General features: G+C 42.6%; 1 protein-coding gene across 4 annotated transcripts in view; it reads left to right on the top strand.

The window, feature by feature from the left end:
* LOC138102685 (ras GTPase-activating protein 1-like) overlaps positions 1-17128 on the top strand; it is a 150716-nt gene that overhangs the window by 4688 nt on the left and 128900 nt on the right. For all 4 annotated transcript variants that reach the window (XR_011147476.1, XM_069000401.1, XM_069000403.1 and 1 more), the window contains exons 2-3: positions 13024-13173; positions 16671-16806. Coding sequence is in view for 3 of the 4 variants with exons in the window: in XM_069000401.1 (XP_068856502.1) it covers positions 13024-13173; positions 16671-16806 (286 nt within the window). In the remaining variant the exon portion in view is untranslated. The remainder of the gene's footprint in view (positions 1-13023; positions 13174-16670; positions 16807-17128) is intronic.

The following is a 17128-nucleotide window of genomic DNA, read 5'->3' as shown; positions in this document are numbered from 1 at the left end:
ACACCTGCTGGCAACATTCCTTCTAATGCAGCCCAGGATACCATTTGCCTTCTTTGCAGCAAGGGCACATTGCTGGCTCATGTTCAACTTGGTGTCCACCAGGACTTCCCAGGTCCTTTTCTGCAAAGCTACTTTCCAACTGGTAAGCCCCCAGTATGTGTACTAGTGCCTGGGCTTATTCTTCCTCAGGTGCAGGATTTTGCATTTCCTGTCATTGAACTGCATGAGATTCTGGTCAGACCATTTCTCCAGCCTGTCAAGGTTCCTCTGGATGGCAGCATGACCCCTTGGTGTATTAGCTGCTCCTCCTGGTTCTGCAAACTCGCTATGGATATGCTCTGCCTCATTGTCCAGATCATTAATGAAGATGTTAAACAGGACTAGACCCCGTATAGACCCCTGGGGTACATACTGGCCTCCAACTAGACTTTGTGCTGCTGACCACCACCCTCTTGGCCTTGATGTTCAGCCAGTTTTTGGTCCACCTCACTGTTTGCTCATCCTGCCCATATATCAACAGCTTCTCTATGAGGATCATATGAGGGTCTCGGTTTAAAAGACAGGTGTCTGCCAAGGAAGGCAGGAACCTCTCTTGGAATGGAGAATATGACCCTCCTCCCTCCAAATTATTATAACTTTGAAATTAAGGGGTGTGCTAGTTTGAAAACAAACCAGTGGGAGGCACCAAGTCAGAATAACAATTTAATGGAAATTAAAGAAAAGGAAAAAAAGTAAAAGAAAACACTGACAGAGTCAAGATACAACCTGAGTCCCTGTTAGGCAGGATGGTGGTAGCAGTCTGGTAGAATGGTGGCTGCAGTCCTCTGAAGTGGTGATCCTGTGGTAGAAGGGGTCTGCTCTTCCTCAGAAAGTCCAGTGGTGGCTGTGTAGCTCCTGTCCTCTGGAAATCCAGTGGAAAGAGTGTCTCTGGTGTTCAGAGTCCCAGATTATATCCACGATGGGATGCTTGGTTCCTCCCTCTGGGTGGAGCATCTCACAATAGGGTAATGAGTCATGAGGCCAAGTGTTGATTAGGCTCATTAACAGAAGATAGTCCGGAGGGAGTTATCTCTGAGTCATGCAGCAGGACAATGATGGGCCATTAACAGCAAGATAGTCTGGGGGGAGGAGGCAAGGAAACACTGCCCCACCTGATTTCAACAGCTCATGAGGATGGTAATAGAATACACTGCAACCCAGGACAAGGGGCTTTCAGGCAAAGATATGGGAAAAGTAATAATAGTTCTTTACTAGTATGTATAACAAGGCAAACAAACAACAACAACGGCAGCAACAACAAACAGAACCAGAAACCCAGTAATAGCCTTCTCTCGGCTGCACTTTCTCCTTTGGTGTAGTTACGGTCGCAGCCGGCAGGGGCGCTGGTGGCTCCCCAGCCGGGCAGGGCAGAAGCGATGATTCTCCCACGGCTGCAGGGGGCACTGTGGAGCAAGTTTGGCCATCTCTTTCACGTGGACAATGGCAGATGCAGCCATCAGAAGGGATGAAAAAGGGGCTTCCGTTACAAACCCCCAGGGGCAGCCAATCCCGGTGCCCCCTCTGGATAGCAAAAGGAGCTGTAGCAGGAACCTTGGAAGAAGCAAGCTGTAACGCCAGGGACGAGCAAAAAAAAAAAAAAAAAAAATCCCGGAGTGGTAGATGAGCTGTATCAGAAACTCCGCAGCTGTAGCTGGAACCACAGGATGTCTTGGCAGGCAGGGGCTGTGGGGCTACAGTGTAGCAAAACCGGAGCAGTGGCAAAGAAACGGCAGGGGCTGGGCTGATGTCTTGAAGTGGCTACCTGAAAACTGAGGCTAGACAAGATTAAGAGAATAAAAGTGGGTATTTATTGAGGGCCCTTCAGTAGGTACACCTTAGGAGTCAAAAGCCTCTGAGGGGCTCCACCGAAGATGGACGTCGGGTCACGGGTTTTTCAAGCTTTTGTAAGTTTGGTCCATTTGCATATCAGGGTTAATTCTCCAATTACAATTTCAGGTAATGATGTAATTACCCCAAGTTTGTTCCCTCTCCCCAGAGGCTTAGTTTACATGTTTCAGGGCCTGGGACAACAAGGTGTCCTTGAGTCCAGGCCCAGAGAGGGTTCGTTATGTCTAACCAGAATGTGAGAACAGTAGCTAACAGGCTATGCAGTTTTAGAGCTACAAACTAAAGCAGTACAGGATCTGAAAAATATAAACGCTAAATCCTAAGGCATCAGGGCAGTGGCAGCCCAGCTCCCGAACACAGCCGGGAGAGGCTCCCTTGGAGGGGGAAGGGGCTCGGGAATCCCGGGGTTTCCCCTGAGGCACCCGAGCAGATGGTGAAGGGTCCTTTGTTTGGTTCGGTAGGGTTTTAATAAGGTCCCAGTGCAACGGCCGCTCTAATGAGCAGAGCTCCACTCACGGTAGAAGAAAGGCAGCAGGAGACGGAACTCCGGAGTGGTGGCGAATTCTTCCTACAGCGACCGCAGTCTGTTTCCCCTCTGAAAGCCGAGAAAGCAAGAGAGAGTTAGGAGCTGCACCCAACCCCTTCCCCTAGCCCAAATCTCGGGGTATCTCTGCCCTTCCTATAGAAACTCCTCAGCTATGATAGTAAAGCCAGCTGCACTCCTCCCACTTCTCTGTGGTTACTTCTTTTGTTTCTCTTAAGTACCGATCGTTATTGTTTCTTAGCAACAAAATGGGAGAAAATCCCCTAAGAGAAAGAAAACAAAAAGGAAAAATCCTAACCTCCAACAGAGAGATAATGTCAAAAGTCTTCCGGAAGTCCACGTAGACAATATCCACTGCTCTCCGCTTATCTACCAAGCCCGGCATTTCATCATAGAAAGTTATCAGGTTGGTCAAGAAAGACTTCCCTTTTGTGAAGCCATGCTGACTACTCCTTGTAACTTTTCTTGTCCTTCACCTGTGTGGAAGTGGTTTTCAGGATCAGGTGCTCCATCACCTTCCCCAGGGATCATTATGAGGCTGACTGGCCTGTAGTTCCCTGGGTCCCCTTTCTTTAAGATGTGGGTGACATTTGCTTTCTTCCACTATTTGGGCACCTCTTCCAATTGTCACGACCATTCAAATATCCTCTAGAGTGGCCTCACAATATCAGCCAGCTCCCTCGGTGCTCATGGGTGTATCTCATCAAGGCATGTGATCTTATATACGTCCAGTTTGCTGAAGTATTCCCTGACCTGATCATCTTCCACCAAGAGTACATCTTTCTTGCTCCAGCCTTTCTTCTGGTCTCTGGGACTCAGGATTTCTGAAGGCTGGTGTTATGATCTGGTTATTAAAATTATTAGAAATGCCTCTGCCCAAATTAAGGTGCAAACAAGACTATATGCCAAAGTCAATAGTATGGGTTTTATTTAATAGTAAATATGAGAGAGAAAGAAAGATAAAAAAAGAGAAATAGAAAATAGGTGGGGGGGACAGAAAGAGAGTGACAGAGACAGAATAAAGAAAATATCACCATCCATGGATCCCAACAATGTTCCGTTGATCCTCTCCACCTGGTCTTCTTGGTGGTGAAGGTCCCCCAAAAAGCATAGAATCCAATGGGTTAATATACATTCAAGGTAGGTAGGAAAACCCAGGCACCTTCCAGGGGGGGTTTGCCATTGTCTCTTACAACAGACTCCGGGTTTGTTGCATCACGTGCAGTCCTGTGGTGCAAGGCCTCATGAACGACTCTGGGGGGCACTTCGGGGAGTCTTTGATGGATTAAGGCACCCCCTCAGTTGTTTCTCACATGAATGTCCCGTGGATGTAACCTTCCCAGGGTTGGGGGTTCCATAGCCAGTTTGCGTAAGGGAGGATGGGTTCACTGCCCCTGAGCAGAGGTTATGACACACCGAAACTTTTCCCCCCACCTCGGTTGGGGGGGGGAAATCTGTGCAAACCTGCTCCCAGCAAATGGGTCTGTGGGCTATGGCCTCCCCCTCCCCAAAACAAGCCAGAGATGATTCTTAGCATGGCTGCTGGGTTTGGCTCTCATTCTTTTCCTTGTTTACTTGTTTACTTCTCCCCGGGCCTGAGATGATTGAAGAATGGGTTTCCCTTTATCTAATCTCAGCAGTTTGACTTTCAGTTCAAAGTTCCAGTAATGCATCTTTAGGGAGGGGTGGGCTTTGGTGGCTTCTTTATACAGTTTTGCTATAATGGGCAACATTATTTTATAACAATGTTTAAGGCATTAATCATTTCCGTCCCTGACAGCCGGTCTTGCCAGTAAAGACTGAGGTGAAGAAGGCATTCAGTACCTCAGCCTTTTTCCATGTCCTGTATCACCAGGGCCCCTGTCCCATTCAGCAGTGGGCCCATGTTTTCCCTAGTCTTCCTTTTGTCATTTGTGTACTTATAGAAGCCCTTCTCGTTGCCTTTGGTTGAGGTGATCCTTGAATATTAATCAGCTTTCTTGGGCTCCCCTTCTCTCCAGGGCATTATCCCATGGGACTCTTCCAAGCAGATCCCTGAAGAGGCCAATACTGCTCTCCTGTAGTTCAGTATTGTCATTTTGCTTTTTGCCCCCCTGAACTCTGCCATTTCATGGTCACTGTAGCCAAGGTTGCCTTTGGCCTTCACATTCCCAAAGAGCCTCTCCAGGAACCTCCTTGATTGCTTATGTCCTGATATGTTGTTCTTCCAGCAGATATTGGGGTGGTTAAACTTCCCTTGTGGATGTAAGTCTAATTCTAACTGTCTGCAGCTGTGATGTAACTTGATTTTAGTGTATGAGATTTTTCTTCTGTTTTGCAATTAAGGTAGTTAGCAGGTAACCTTTTTTCATCAGTTAACGAGTGTTTCTTACTAATGCCTGTTTTTGAATTGTAGAGGGACGATAAACACCTTAATTTTTTTTTAAGTTGATGGGTAGTTTGCTGATTTGTCCAGATTTTATAATTTGTGTACTGGCAGAATAGAATTGTATATAAATCTGGTTTTATTTCGATCTGAATAGATGATGTCAGAAATACTATTTTAGAACAATGATTAGGAGCAGCAGAACAAAATTGTATTTTAACCTTATGTTGGAAGTGAAACAGTAAGTAAATTGAACATAAGTACATATATAAATGGAAGCTTCAACTTTGGAAAAACAAAAGCGGAACAACATTTGATGCAGGAAAAAAGTTAATAGAGGAATTTTATGGTGCTTTTTGTTGTTTTTTTTTTTTTCTTTTAGTCAGAACTTCTAATTAACATCAAAGGTTATTTTATCTAAATAGTAAGTAGAGACTCTTAACCTGTACTTTATCAAACTTTTTTGTTGTATATTTTCTGCCACAACTTCAATGTGGGACTTATGCACTTCACCTACTAGCATACCTTATTGAGAAGCATACTATCATGCCATATTTCTTTACCTTTTGTTTTCCTTTCTTTTCTTTTTTTATGCTGGAAGAACACTAATTCTGCTGTTAGATCTTTTCATCATAGGACCGTGCCTGTTGTTTCAGTCATAAATTCTTAGGAATTCTGCAGTAGTTTTCCCATTTACCCCATATATTCTTTTTTCCTTTAAAAAACCAACCAAACAAAAACCCCTATTGGTATTTAGGCACAATAAGAGGGCAGAGAAAGCATCTTATGTCAACACTGTGTTTGTATTGCATAGAAGTATTCCAATTAAACAAGAATGGCACCAATAAAATTTTACGGGTTCTTGACAAGTTCCCTCTACTGTTTTAAACTCTCAGGCAGTCCTAATTATTTTTTTTTAATGTATAACGCTTGATGACTGTAGAATAGAAAAAAAAGTGTGGTTTTTGTTTTGTTGTTTTGTTTTTTTGCATAGGTCTATCATTAAATTATGTTTTGTATATTTATAAATATACTGTTTGGAGATGAGGACTTATTAGGTTACCTGCTTAATGAAACTTGTTATTTGAAATAGTCTGGGATTATGTCAGTGGGAATAGCTATTGGCAATGCCTTTGTAAAAAATACAAGAAAAGCTGAGGTGGATAAACAGTATTATTTTTTATATAGACAACTTTCCTCCTAATTTCTTCTGTAGAAGCTCAAGAATTTGTTTTGTCTTTTTTTAAGTTCTTTTGAAGGTAGCTAGCAGTGTTGCTTAACTTTAAAAAGGTACACATTGCAAAATGATTAATATTTATCTTCCTATTTATTAATGTATAGAAACTAATGTCGCTAAATAAACTTTTAAGCTGTGTTAACATTTGAGGAAAGGTGTAGCCAGCTTGCTAGAGCACTCAGTGTACCCATTCAGTGTTCTGATAAGTTAGTTAGAAGTCCGATCATTGTAATGATTGAGTTCTAAAGTCATCCTCATCTCTATTTTAACAACTATTTGGGACCAATTTCACATAGAATTTTTTTTTTTAAATGAACAATTGGTTGTTTCATTTTGCTAACGCTGAAGTTGTAATACTTGTCCATCCTTAAGTGGGATTTGAGTTCAAATAAGTATAAAGTTTCCTTGGGTTGGAATAAGTATGTTAATGTTAGGCATTTTAGCTATATGCAACTGTATTTAAAGAAGTTGAGTATGTAACTATATCAAAATATTTAAAATCTTATTTGCTGTTAAGGAATCCTGTCATTGGTTCAACAGAGGTGGGTATGTGATTTTTTCTTGTTAATACCTACTTATAGATATTAGGAAAAGGGTTTTTTTTAATGAATTTTCCCATGCAGAGTACATTGCTCTATATTTCTGGGATAGTTTCCAGAAACTGAAAGTAATGGTACGCTTAGATTTAGCTAACATTAGATAATCAGATTGTGAAGCTATGGTAATTCTGTGTAGTTTGTATAAGCAGTTTTTCTAAAATAATTTAAAAATTAGTCATAGAATCACAGAGTTGGAAGGGGTGCACAAGGATCATTGAAGTCCAACTCCTGGCCCTGCACAGGACAGCCCCAAGAATCACCATGTGCCCAAGAACATTGTCCAAATGCTTCTTAAACTCTGTCAGGCTTGGTGCTGTGACTGCTTCCCTGGGGAGCCTGTTCCAGTGCCCAACCACCCTCTGGGGGAAGAACCTTTTCCTAATATCCAACCTAACCTCCCCTAACACAGCTCCAGCCATTCCGTCGGGTCCTGTCACTGGTCACGAGAGTGAAGAGATTGGCACCTGCCCCTTCACTTCCCCTCATGAGAATGTTGAGGACTGCAATGAGGTTTCGCCTCAGTCTCCTCTCCTCCAGGCTGAACAAACCAAGTGACCTCAGCTGCTCCTCATATGACTTCCCCTCTAGGCCCTTCACCATGTTTGTAGCCCTCCTTTGGGTGCTCTCTAATGACTTTATATCCTTCTTATATTGTGGTGCCGAAAACTGCACAAAGGACTCAAGATGAGTCTGCACCAGTGCAGAGCAGGACAATCACCTCTCTCGACCACACAGCAATGCACGGTTGGCCCTCCTGGCTGCCAGGGCACTGGTGATTCATGTTCAACTTGCCATGGACCAGGACCCTCAGGTCCCTTTCTGCGGTGCTATTCTCCAGCCTCTCGTTCCCCAGTCTATACGCACAACCAGTATTTCCCTGTCCCAGGTGCAGAATCTGGCACTTGGCCTTGTTAAATTTCATACAATTAGTGATTGCGCAGCCCTTTAATTTGTCAAGGACTGTCTGCAAGGCTTCTCTGCCCTCAAGATAGTCAATAGCGCCTCTCAATTTAGTGTCATCAGCAAACTTACTTAGTATTCCTTTGAGTCCTGCATTCAGGTTGTTAATGAAGATGTTGAAAAGAACTGGGCTGAGGATGGAGCCCTGTGGAACCCCACTAGTGACCAGACACCAGTTTTATGTAACCCCATTCACTATAATAACCCTTTGTGCCCAACCTGTGAGCCTGTTGCTCACCCATCACGTAACATGGTGATCCAGCTGTGTGCTGGACATTTTGTCCAGAAGAATACTGTGAGAGATAGTATCAAAAGCTTTGCTGAAGTCCGAAAAGATGACATCAACTGGTTTCCCTTGATCAGCTAGGTGGGTTACTCTGTCATAGAAGTAAATCAAGTTTGACAAGCAGCACTTTCCCCACATGAAGCCATGCTGGCTATGACCGATGACTATCTTGTCCTCCATGTGTCTTTCAATACCTCCCAGAATAATTTTTTCATGATTTTACGAGGCACTGAAGTGAGACTAGGGAATGAGAGGCTGGAGAACAGCATCGCAGAAAGGGACCTGGTCCATGGCAAGTTGAACATGAATCACCAGTGCCCTGGCAGCCAGGAGGGCCAACCGTGCATTGCTGTGTGGTCGAGAGAGGTGATTGTCCTGCTCTGCACTGGTGCAGACTCATCTTGAGTCCTTTGTGCAGTTTTCGGCACCACAATATAAGAAGGATATAAAGTCATTAGAGAGCACCCAAAGGAGGGCTACAAACATGGTGAAGGGCCTAGAGGGGAAGTCATATGAGGAGCAGCTGAGGTCACTTGGTTTGTTCAGCCTGGAGGAGAGGAGACTGAGGCGAAACCTCATTGCAGTCCTCAACATTCTCATGAGGGGAAGTGAAGGGGCAGGTGCCAATCTCTTCACTCTCGTGACCAGTGACAGGACCCGACGGAATGGCTGGAGCTGTGTTAGGGGAGGTTAGGTTGGATATTAGGAAAAGGTTCTTCCCCCAGAGGGTGGTTGGGCACTGGAACAGGCTCCCCAGGGAAGCAGTCACAGCACCAAGCCTGACAGAGTTTAAGAAGCATTTGGACAATGTTCTTGGGCACATGGTGATTCTTGGGGCTGTCCTGTGCAGGGCCAGGAGTTGGACTTCAATGATCCTTGTGCACCCCTTCCAACTCAGCATAGTCTATAAGTCTATGAACTGTTGTCACTTGTCATGGTTTGAAGGACAGGTGTCTGCCAAGGAAGGCAGGAACCTCCCTTGGAATGGGAAATGTGACCCCCTTTCCTCCAAATTATTATAACTTTTAAATTATGGGGCTTTCAGGAAAAGATTTGGGAAAAGGCATAACAGTTCTTTATATATATATATATATATATATATATATATATATATATATATATATATATAAAGAAAACTAGACAAACAAGCAGCAACAGCAAACAAAACCAGAAACCCAATAACAGCCTTCTCTCGGCTGTCAAGCACATTCCCCTTTGGTGTAGTTATGATCACAGCTGGCAGGAGCGCTGTTGGATCCCGTCTGGGCAGGGCAGGTGCGATGATACTCCCGCGGCTGCAGGGGGCGCTGTGGCGCGAGCTCAGCTGCCTCTCCACGTGGGTAATGGCGACTCAGCTGGCAGGAGAGAGAGAGAAGGGGCTTTCCTTTGCAAACTAACGGGGGGCAGCCTGTCTTAGTGCCACTCAGGAAGCTGGATGGACTACAGCAGGAAAACTTCGGAGCAGCAGTCTGGAACAGAACAGGCGGGCACACCTGGGGTGGCAAACAAAGTGTAGCAAAGACTCTGGAGCCATGCCGGAAGCCGCGGGGTGTCCGGGCAGGCATGGGGTGACAGGTTAAAGTGTAGCAAAAAGTCCTGAAGCAGTGGCAGAAAACAGTGGGGCTGGGCGGCAGCAGATGGGCTGCCGCAGGCAGCTGCCGCAAGCAGCTGGGAGACACTCCCTTCAGAGGGGGTTTGGGTTCCGGGTTTTCCCCTGAGGCACCCGAGTAGATGGTGAAGGTCCTTCTCAATGAGGTCGGGTATTGAAAAGGTCCCAGTTCAACGGCCGCTCTTACGAGCAAAGGCTCACCCACATCAGGAGAAGCAGTAAAGGGCTGAACTTCCCAGTGGCAGCGAATTCTCCCCCACAACTACACCAGCCCGACTGTTCCCCTCCGGTCCCGAGAGCGAGGGACGAGCCCAGCCCCTCACCCCCCAGCCAAAATCTCGTGGTATCTCTGCACTTCCCAAGAGAAAACCCCCCAGCTAAGAGACTGCAGCCAGCTGCACCCCCTCCCCCATCTTGGCCACATCCTTTGTCTCTCTTAAGTATCCATCGTTCTAGTCTGTTGGGCAACAAATGCGAGAAAAATTCCATAAGAGAAAAAAACTCGAAGGAACAAATCCTAACCTCCAACATAATTTAAAACTTTAGAACTTACTGTTGAAAATACAAAAGTCTTCCCTAGGTAGGACTAGGCAAGAAAATAAGAGGTGACTGGAAATTATGGGGATCTTGTCCTTGGCAATGATGAAAGTTTAAAATCTTAGTAATAGTGAGTTACTGTTTGAAATGAATACATTTGATAATAGTCATGGCCAGAGGGACAGCTTTCTTTTTATAAATAGCTAGGTAAGACACCATTTTGCATTTCTTTGGGGGAAAACCATATTTGGTGTGAAGTTGAGAGATGTTAAGCATTGCTTCTAACTGAATGCATTAAGCAATTGGCAGTTGGAACAGTATCAAATTTAAGTTATTGATCTTGACTTATAAAATTCTAAATGGTATAGAGCCATCTAAGGGTGTCCTGGTTCTGACTGGGCTTGAGTTAGCTTTCTTCATAGTAGCCCCTGTGGCATTTTGCTTTGGATTTGTGGCTAAACCAGTGTTGATAACACACCGATACCTTGACTGTTGCTGAAAAGTGTGTTCGGTGTTAAAACTTTCTCAATTTCTCACTGTTCACCCTGCCCTCCAGCAAGTAGGTTAGAGGTGGGCAAGAAATTGAGAGGAGAGACAGCCAGGAAAGCTAACTTAGATTGGCCAAAGGGATTCCATACCATATCAGGTATCATTCTCAACAATAAAAAAAAAAAAGAGGGTGTGTGTCTTCTAAGGTAGCCGTTGCTCAGAGACTGTCTGGACGTTGGTCTGCTTGTGGGAGGTAGTGAGTGATTGACTTTACTACCATCCCTGCCCAGCTCCCTGGGGTCCCGCATGCACCCACAGAGGCACGGGTGGGTTCAGTATTATAGTCGGTAGCAAAGACTCTAGAAGGGCATTTGCGTGCGTTCCGGCAGGAGCATTTATTGCTGCTACACTGTCGAAGGTAGTAGAGGCAAATACGAACATGATCCCGAGGTTCACAGTTTTGTCCAGGGGCGGGGAAAAGGCAGGACTAGGGAACGGGGACCAATGGGGAACTCTGGGGGAGTGACGAGGGGTAGAGGCTAACAGCCAACCGGGGAATCCAAACTGGGATAGATTAACATAACAGAACAAGCATCCCTCTCGGGAGAAGCCCTTCCGGCCACCCTAACATGAAGTGGTTCTTGTGGTACTAGGGACTTGTCTTACTGAGAACTCTCTGTCCCTTGTAATGTATGTTCACCGGCCACCACAGACTTTGCACTGCTTTGAGGTTTTTTTTTTTTCTCTTTCCATCAGCCCCTTCTTATTTTTCCTTCACTTATTAAACTTTTTTTCAACACATGAATTTTCTTGCTTTTGTTCTTCCTGTTCTCTACCCTCTTCTGTTGAGAGTTGGGGGAGTGAGAAAGCAGCTGTATGTGTGGTTAGATGCTGTCTGGGGTCAACCCACCACAGACATGATCTTTCTAACCTTGCCTCAAGTGCAATACAGTGTATAGAGAAAACAATTCTTTCACTGGTTTAACTTGTTTTACTCAGGATGAGGAGATGCAAAGGAGAGTGCTATACTAACAAGACTGCAGCTTTGCCAATGAAAACAGTTGACACGTGTACTACTTCTGTTATATGTAATCTGTATAATTTATTTATTTGACTTTCATTCTGATGGAAGTGAAAGTTGGCTTTGAGAATTTCTATTTTATAGAAAAAATGTTTTTAGCAAGATTTTTATTACCAGCTAAGCTGTTTTGTTGGGTATTTTTACTCTAAACTGCAATTTTTTCATTTTTTTTTCTTATGTATGTTAAGCCAGAAGATTACTTTCATATCACTTCTAAAATGCTTTTCTTGCAGCTCTTGCAAGACGTGCAAATTGGTAGAATCAATAGGTGAATGGTTTGAAATAGTTGATAATTTAAATAGTATAAAACATTAGCTGTATAAAAGATTTCCTTTTTAAAAGGTTTTGAGAGCAACACTTGGCTTTGCTTTGATTGCTTCCTCCACTGCTGCTTCCCCCTATTTGATTGTTTGGGGTAGAAAGAGGTCAAAATTGAGGAGAGGGTAAGGAATGTTTTAATGAGTTTAGCCTTTGACTTAAACTAAAGTGTTCTTTTGTCACATTATGAAGTCTATGAATTGCCGTGCATTTGTATTTGCTTTTAATAGGCTGTATGTTGTGTTTGGGTATTAATGCAGTAAATATTACCGTATCCCGCAGCCGTAGGGAGGAGGAGAGAATCCAGCAGGCAGGAATTGTGCAGCAAGATTGATCTATTTAATTATTTTACAAACTCTTTTATAGACTTTTTTCTTCATAGTCTAATTGGACAAAGGATCAGCCACCTCTTGGGAGTCATTGGCTAAAATCCTAAAGCATCCATGATCAAAATATTTTCCTACTGTACTATAAACAAAGCTCTGCAAGGTCGCAGGTGTTCATGGTTTATAAACTCTGTGAATATCTTCTGTGAGAGAGAAAAGTATCCCACGGTTTAGAAGAAGCAGGAAAATTCCTTGCTAACAGCATTTTTGTATCCACATTTGGGGAAGACATTCTGGCTGAAATATACTCTGGTGTAAATGCTGTAATTTTTTTTAGGTGCAGATTTTGATACTGTGATCTGTGTTTGTTGTTTGAGAAACAGGTTGTATTGTAGCCTGAATAGAAGCCTGAGTAAGCTTAAAATACAGCAGATCAGCTACCTCTGGTTCTACTTATTTTCTGAAAATGAACAAATTGGGGAATAAAAAAAGATGGTTATAGAGAGCCTTTGTCCCCTTTGGATGGTTCAGAGTGCTTTTCTCCAGTGTGAGTTATTTGGGAAAACGGGTTATCTGAACCTGTGAAGCTTTCCAAATTCTGTGTGTTGGAAATAAGTAATTTTAAAGAGGTTGCACATGTAAACATCTGATAATTTTATTTGAAATAAAGGTTTGGAATTTTATCAGTTTCAACTGAGATCTTTCATTAGTTTCATAGCTCTGTTCTGTGAGAATAAACAGAAGCCTTAACTTTTAAGGACACCCATTGTTACATGTTTTTTTAGGTGGTATCATGGAAAACTCGACAGAGCAATTGCAGAAGAACGTCTTTGGCAAGCAGGAAAACCTGGAAGTTACCTCATTCGAGAGAGTGATCGGAGACCGGGTTCATTTGTGCTTTCATTCCTTAGTAAAACAAGTGTCAATCATTTTAGGTGAGAAGTAAATGTTTTCTTTTAAAACACTGTAACCGATTTATTTGTGGGTTTAGAACTTAGTACGGTATAGAAAACAATTGTATTATAAATTGAATATTTTTTACTTTTCTTTTCATCCATGTATGGTATAGCTCTTTGCTAGGGTTTAATTGTTTTAAACCATGCTACAAAAATTCCTTTACAGGCTGAAGAATGAAAATGTGAGGAAACTAGCATTATCAGGATAGAGAAGCTTGTCTAAAGCTGTTGTGACTAAATTTACAGTAACATGCAGGCTTCTTAGTAGTAATCAGATTGTTTTAAGTCTATTCCTCAGATATTGCAGCTTACAGAACATATTTGAATGTCAAAATCATAGCAAATCTGGGTGTTTATAAGATAGCTATAACAAGGAGAAACAAAGAGGTTATGTGTTTAATAATATGAGGATTTGCTGGAATCAGCTTTCAGTCTATGTTAGAATTAGTTGTTCTAAATACAAGTGTCAATTTATCTGAAATTGTAACTGTAGTTATTTTACCATTAGCAAGTTATAGACATTAATTTAGTCTCAGTGTAAATGAGATGCTCTGGGAAGCGCTTGAATGTTAGTCAGCATGTAGTGTGCTGCAGTGTAATGTTCATCTTCACAAAATAGGATATCAAGTGCATTTTCAGCACTAGAAAAAACCTTTGTCAGCTATCTAGATAACAAGAAATAGAAACCAAATTTTCTTGCAAAGCAAACAAATAGCACGTGCATGTTTGCATCATGCCTGAGCTAACAATTCATGTTTCTCAGCTATACTGATTCTTGTTAGGGAACTGATTACTATGTAGCAGTAGTAGAAAATGAAGTTATGTTAATGCTTGTTTTTTAAGTTTTCAAGAGTCTCATTTTTAATAACTTCTGCTTATTGTAGCCAATATCAGGTGTTGAATGTTGGTTTGTGTCCGCCATAAAATTTTCTGGCATCTCAGAAAATGGAAAACCATTAAATGCTACTTTCTAAGAAAGAAATCCTTATAATATTTTCAAATCTTAAAGAATCTTTTCTTCTTGGATCCATTAAATATATGAAGAGATAACTATTTGAAGGAAATTAATTTGTCTGCTGATACTGGTTTTCACAGAGCAGACCTGCTTTTGATTTCAGTTGTTGACTGCAGAGTGTATATGTTTTTGTTATTAGAAGGGCAGATGCCACATTCAAACATTTTTCCAGCCTCAAGATTAGCAGTCTTGAAGTTAATTCAGCCAAATATAGGGATGTGCCCACTGGGTCCCACAGACTGGAAGTATCACTTCCACCAAAGCTTGTTCTCTGCCAAAAATGGGTGAAATTTTCATTGCTTGGAAATCTCACTGATATTTGTTTCCTAAAAGTGATATTTCTTGGATTAAACTTTCCTTATATATTTGTTTGACTAAAATACCAATATTGTAGGTGAAAGTTCTCCAAATCACCTTCCCCCAAGTTGGATATGGGCATATGTTCATGCAGCATATGATTGACAGATAGTGTATGAGTCCATCAAAACTAAATTCTTTTTGGCTGAAGTAATGTATTTTTTTGGTGAGTTGCTGAGTGATATAAAATATTGGGAAGGAAAATCTTTATATTTTCATCCTACCCTTCAGAATTTTCTGTGATGGAATGGAGGTTAGCAAATGTGATGTCTATCTACAATAATGTCCAGAAAGAGGATTTGGGGAACTACAGGCCTGTCAGCCTGACCTTGGTGCCAGGGAAGATTATGGAGCAGATCATCTTGAGTGCCATCACATGGCACATACAGAGAAAACAGATGATCAGGCCCAGCCAGGATGGGTTTATAAAAGGCAGGTCCTGCTTGGATAAACTGATCTCCTTGTATGACAAGGGATGACCTGCTTAGTGAGGGAAAGGCTGTGCATGTTGTCTACCTAGACTTCAAGTCCAGTAAAGCCTTTGGGAGAGTTTTCCACAGCATTCTCCTGGAGAAACTGGCTGCTCATGTCTTGGACAGGTGCACTGTTCACTGGGTAAAAAGCTGGCTGGATGGCTGGGTGCAGAGAGAGGTGGTGAATGGAGTTAAATCCAGTTGGTGGCTGGTCACCAGTGGTGTTCCCCAAGGCTCAGTACTGGAGCCAGTCCTGTTTAATATCTTTATCAATGATCTGGAAGAGCAGATCAAGTGCACCCTCAGTAAGTTCACAGATGACACCAAGTTGGGTGGGAGTGTTGATGGGCTGGAAGGCTCTGCAGAGGGATCTGGACAGGCTGGATCAATGGGCTGAGGCCAGTTGTAGGAAGTTCAACAAGGCCAAGTGCCGGGTCCTGCACTTGGTTATGACAATCCCATGCAATGCTACAGGCTGGGGGAAGAGGGGCTGGAAAGTTGCCCAGTGGAAAAGGACCTGGAGGTGCTGGTCAACAGCTGGCTGAACATGAGCCAGTGTGTGCTCAGGTGGGCAAGAAGGCCAATGACATCCTGGCCTGTATCAGGAATAGTGTGGCCAGCAGGACTAGGGAAGTGATTGTCCCTTTTCAGTAAGCACTGGTGAGGTTGTACCTCAAGTACTGTGTCCAGTTCAGGGCCCCTCACTACAAGAAAGACATTGAGGTATTGGAGTGTGTCCAAAGAAGGGCAATGAAGCTGGGAAAGGGTCTGGAACACAAGTCTTATGGGGAGCAGCTGAGGGAGCTGGGGTTGTTTAGCCTGGAGCAAAAGAGGCTCAGGGAAGACCTTATTGCTCTCTAGGACTACCTGAAAGGAGGTTGTAGCCAGGTGGGTGTTCGTCTGTTTTTCCCAAGTAGCAAGTAATAGGATGAGGGGAAGAGACCTCAAGTTGCACCAGGGGAGGTTTAGATTGGATATAAGGAAATATTTCTTCACCGAAAGGGAAGCATTGGAACAGGCTGCTTAGGGAAGTGGTGGAGTCACCATCCCTGGAGTTATTTAAAAGATGTGTAGATGTTGTGCTTAGGGGCGTGGTTTAGTGGTGAATTTGGCAGTGCTGGGTTAATGTTTAAGTACCATTATCTTAAAAAACCCCATGATATTAAAGGGTTTTTTCCAACCTGATTCTACGATCCTAAAAATTATTGTTTTGACATCGCAACAAAGAGTTCTGGTGGAAAGTATGACGTTTTTCCCATTTACGACATAATTTTTTGGAAAATGTTTTTAGCATTCTGCAAGCTTCATAAAACTGATAATTTCACAATTTTTACCAAAAAATGATAGTTTTTAAGTAGACTAAATGTCTTGTTCATTTTTTTTCTTATGTGTAACTAAAGGAATAGTTCAATCCCTCTGTCAGTATTTTCTCCCTTCTCAAAGTTGCTTTTCCAGGTAGCTCTTAACATTTTTAGAGTGAGTTTGTAATATTGCGTTTTGAACATAGACAGCCTGCTTTAACAACTCAACATCATCCTCATTTCCCTTAAAAAAAAGAATCCCAAACTCAAACTGTCCCAGCAGTTTGTAGCAAAAGTTCTTCTGTCAAACTTCCTTTTCTTTATTGACAGGATTATTGCCATGTGTGGAGATTATTACATTGGTGGACGTCGCTTTGCTTCACTCTCAGACCTAATTGGTTATTACAGTCATGTGTCTTGTTTGCTGAAGGGGGAAAAACTATTCTTTCCAGTAGCACCTCCAGAGGCAAGTAGTAAAATTTTAAAATGTCATTTACTTAAATATTAATATAATTAATCTTGCATTTGATATTCATAGTTTTCTATGAAAAAAGCATTGTAGATGCCTTCCCCTAGTTCTAGACCTATCTCAGCATATGGTAAAGTATAATGAATATATAAACTAGGTTTTACTGATAGAAACTAATGCTAAAAAATTGGTTTTTAATAAAAATCTGTAATGAGAAAGCTAGATGTCAGGTATTGCAGTTATCTCCGAATGGAGTAATAACATTGTACGTAAACTGAGATAAGAAAATGTGTGGGTTTTGGCTATTAAAGAGCACCAT

Source organism: Aphelocoma coerulescens (genome assembly GCF_041296385.1).
Source record: "Aphelocoma coerulescens isolate FSJ_1873_10779 chromosome W unlocalized genomic scaffold, UR_Acoe_1.0 ChrW_unloc_scaf_1, whole genome shotgun sequence".
Classification (NCBI taxonomy): Eukaryota; Metazoa; Chordata; class Aves; order Passeriformes; family Corvidae; genus Aphelocoma; species Aphelocoma coerulescens.
Note: the sequence above shows the minus strand (reverse complement) of the source record. Positions and strands in the feature narration are given on the sequence as shown.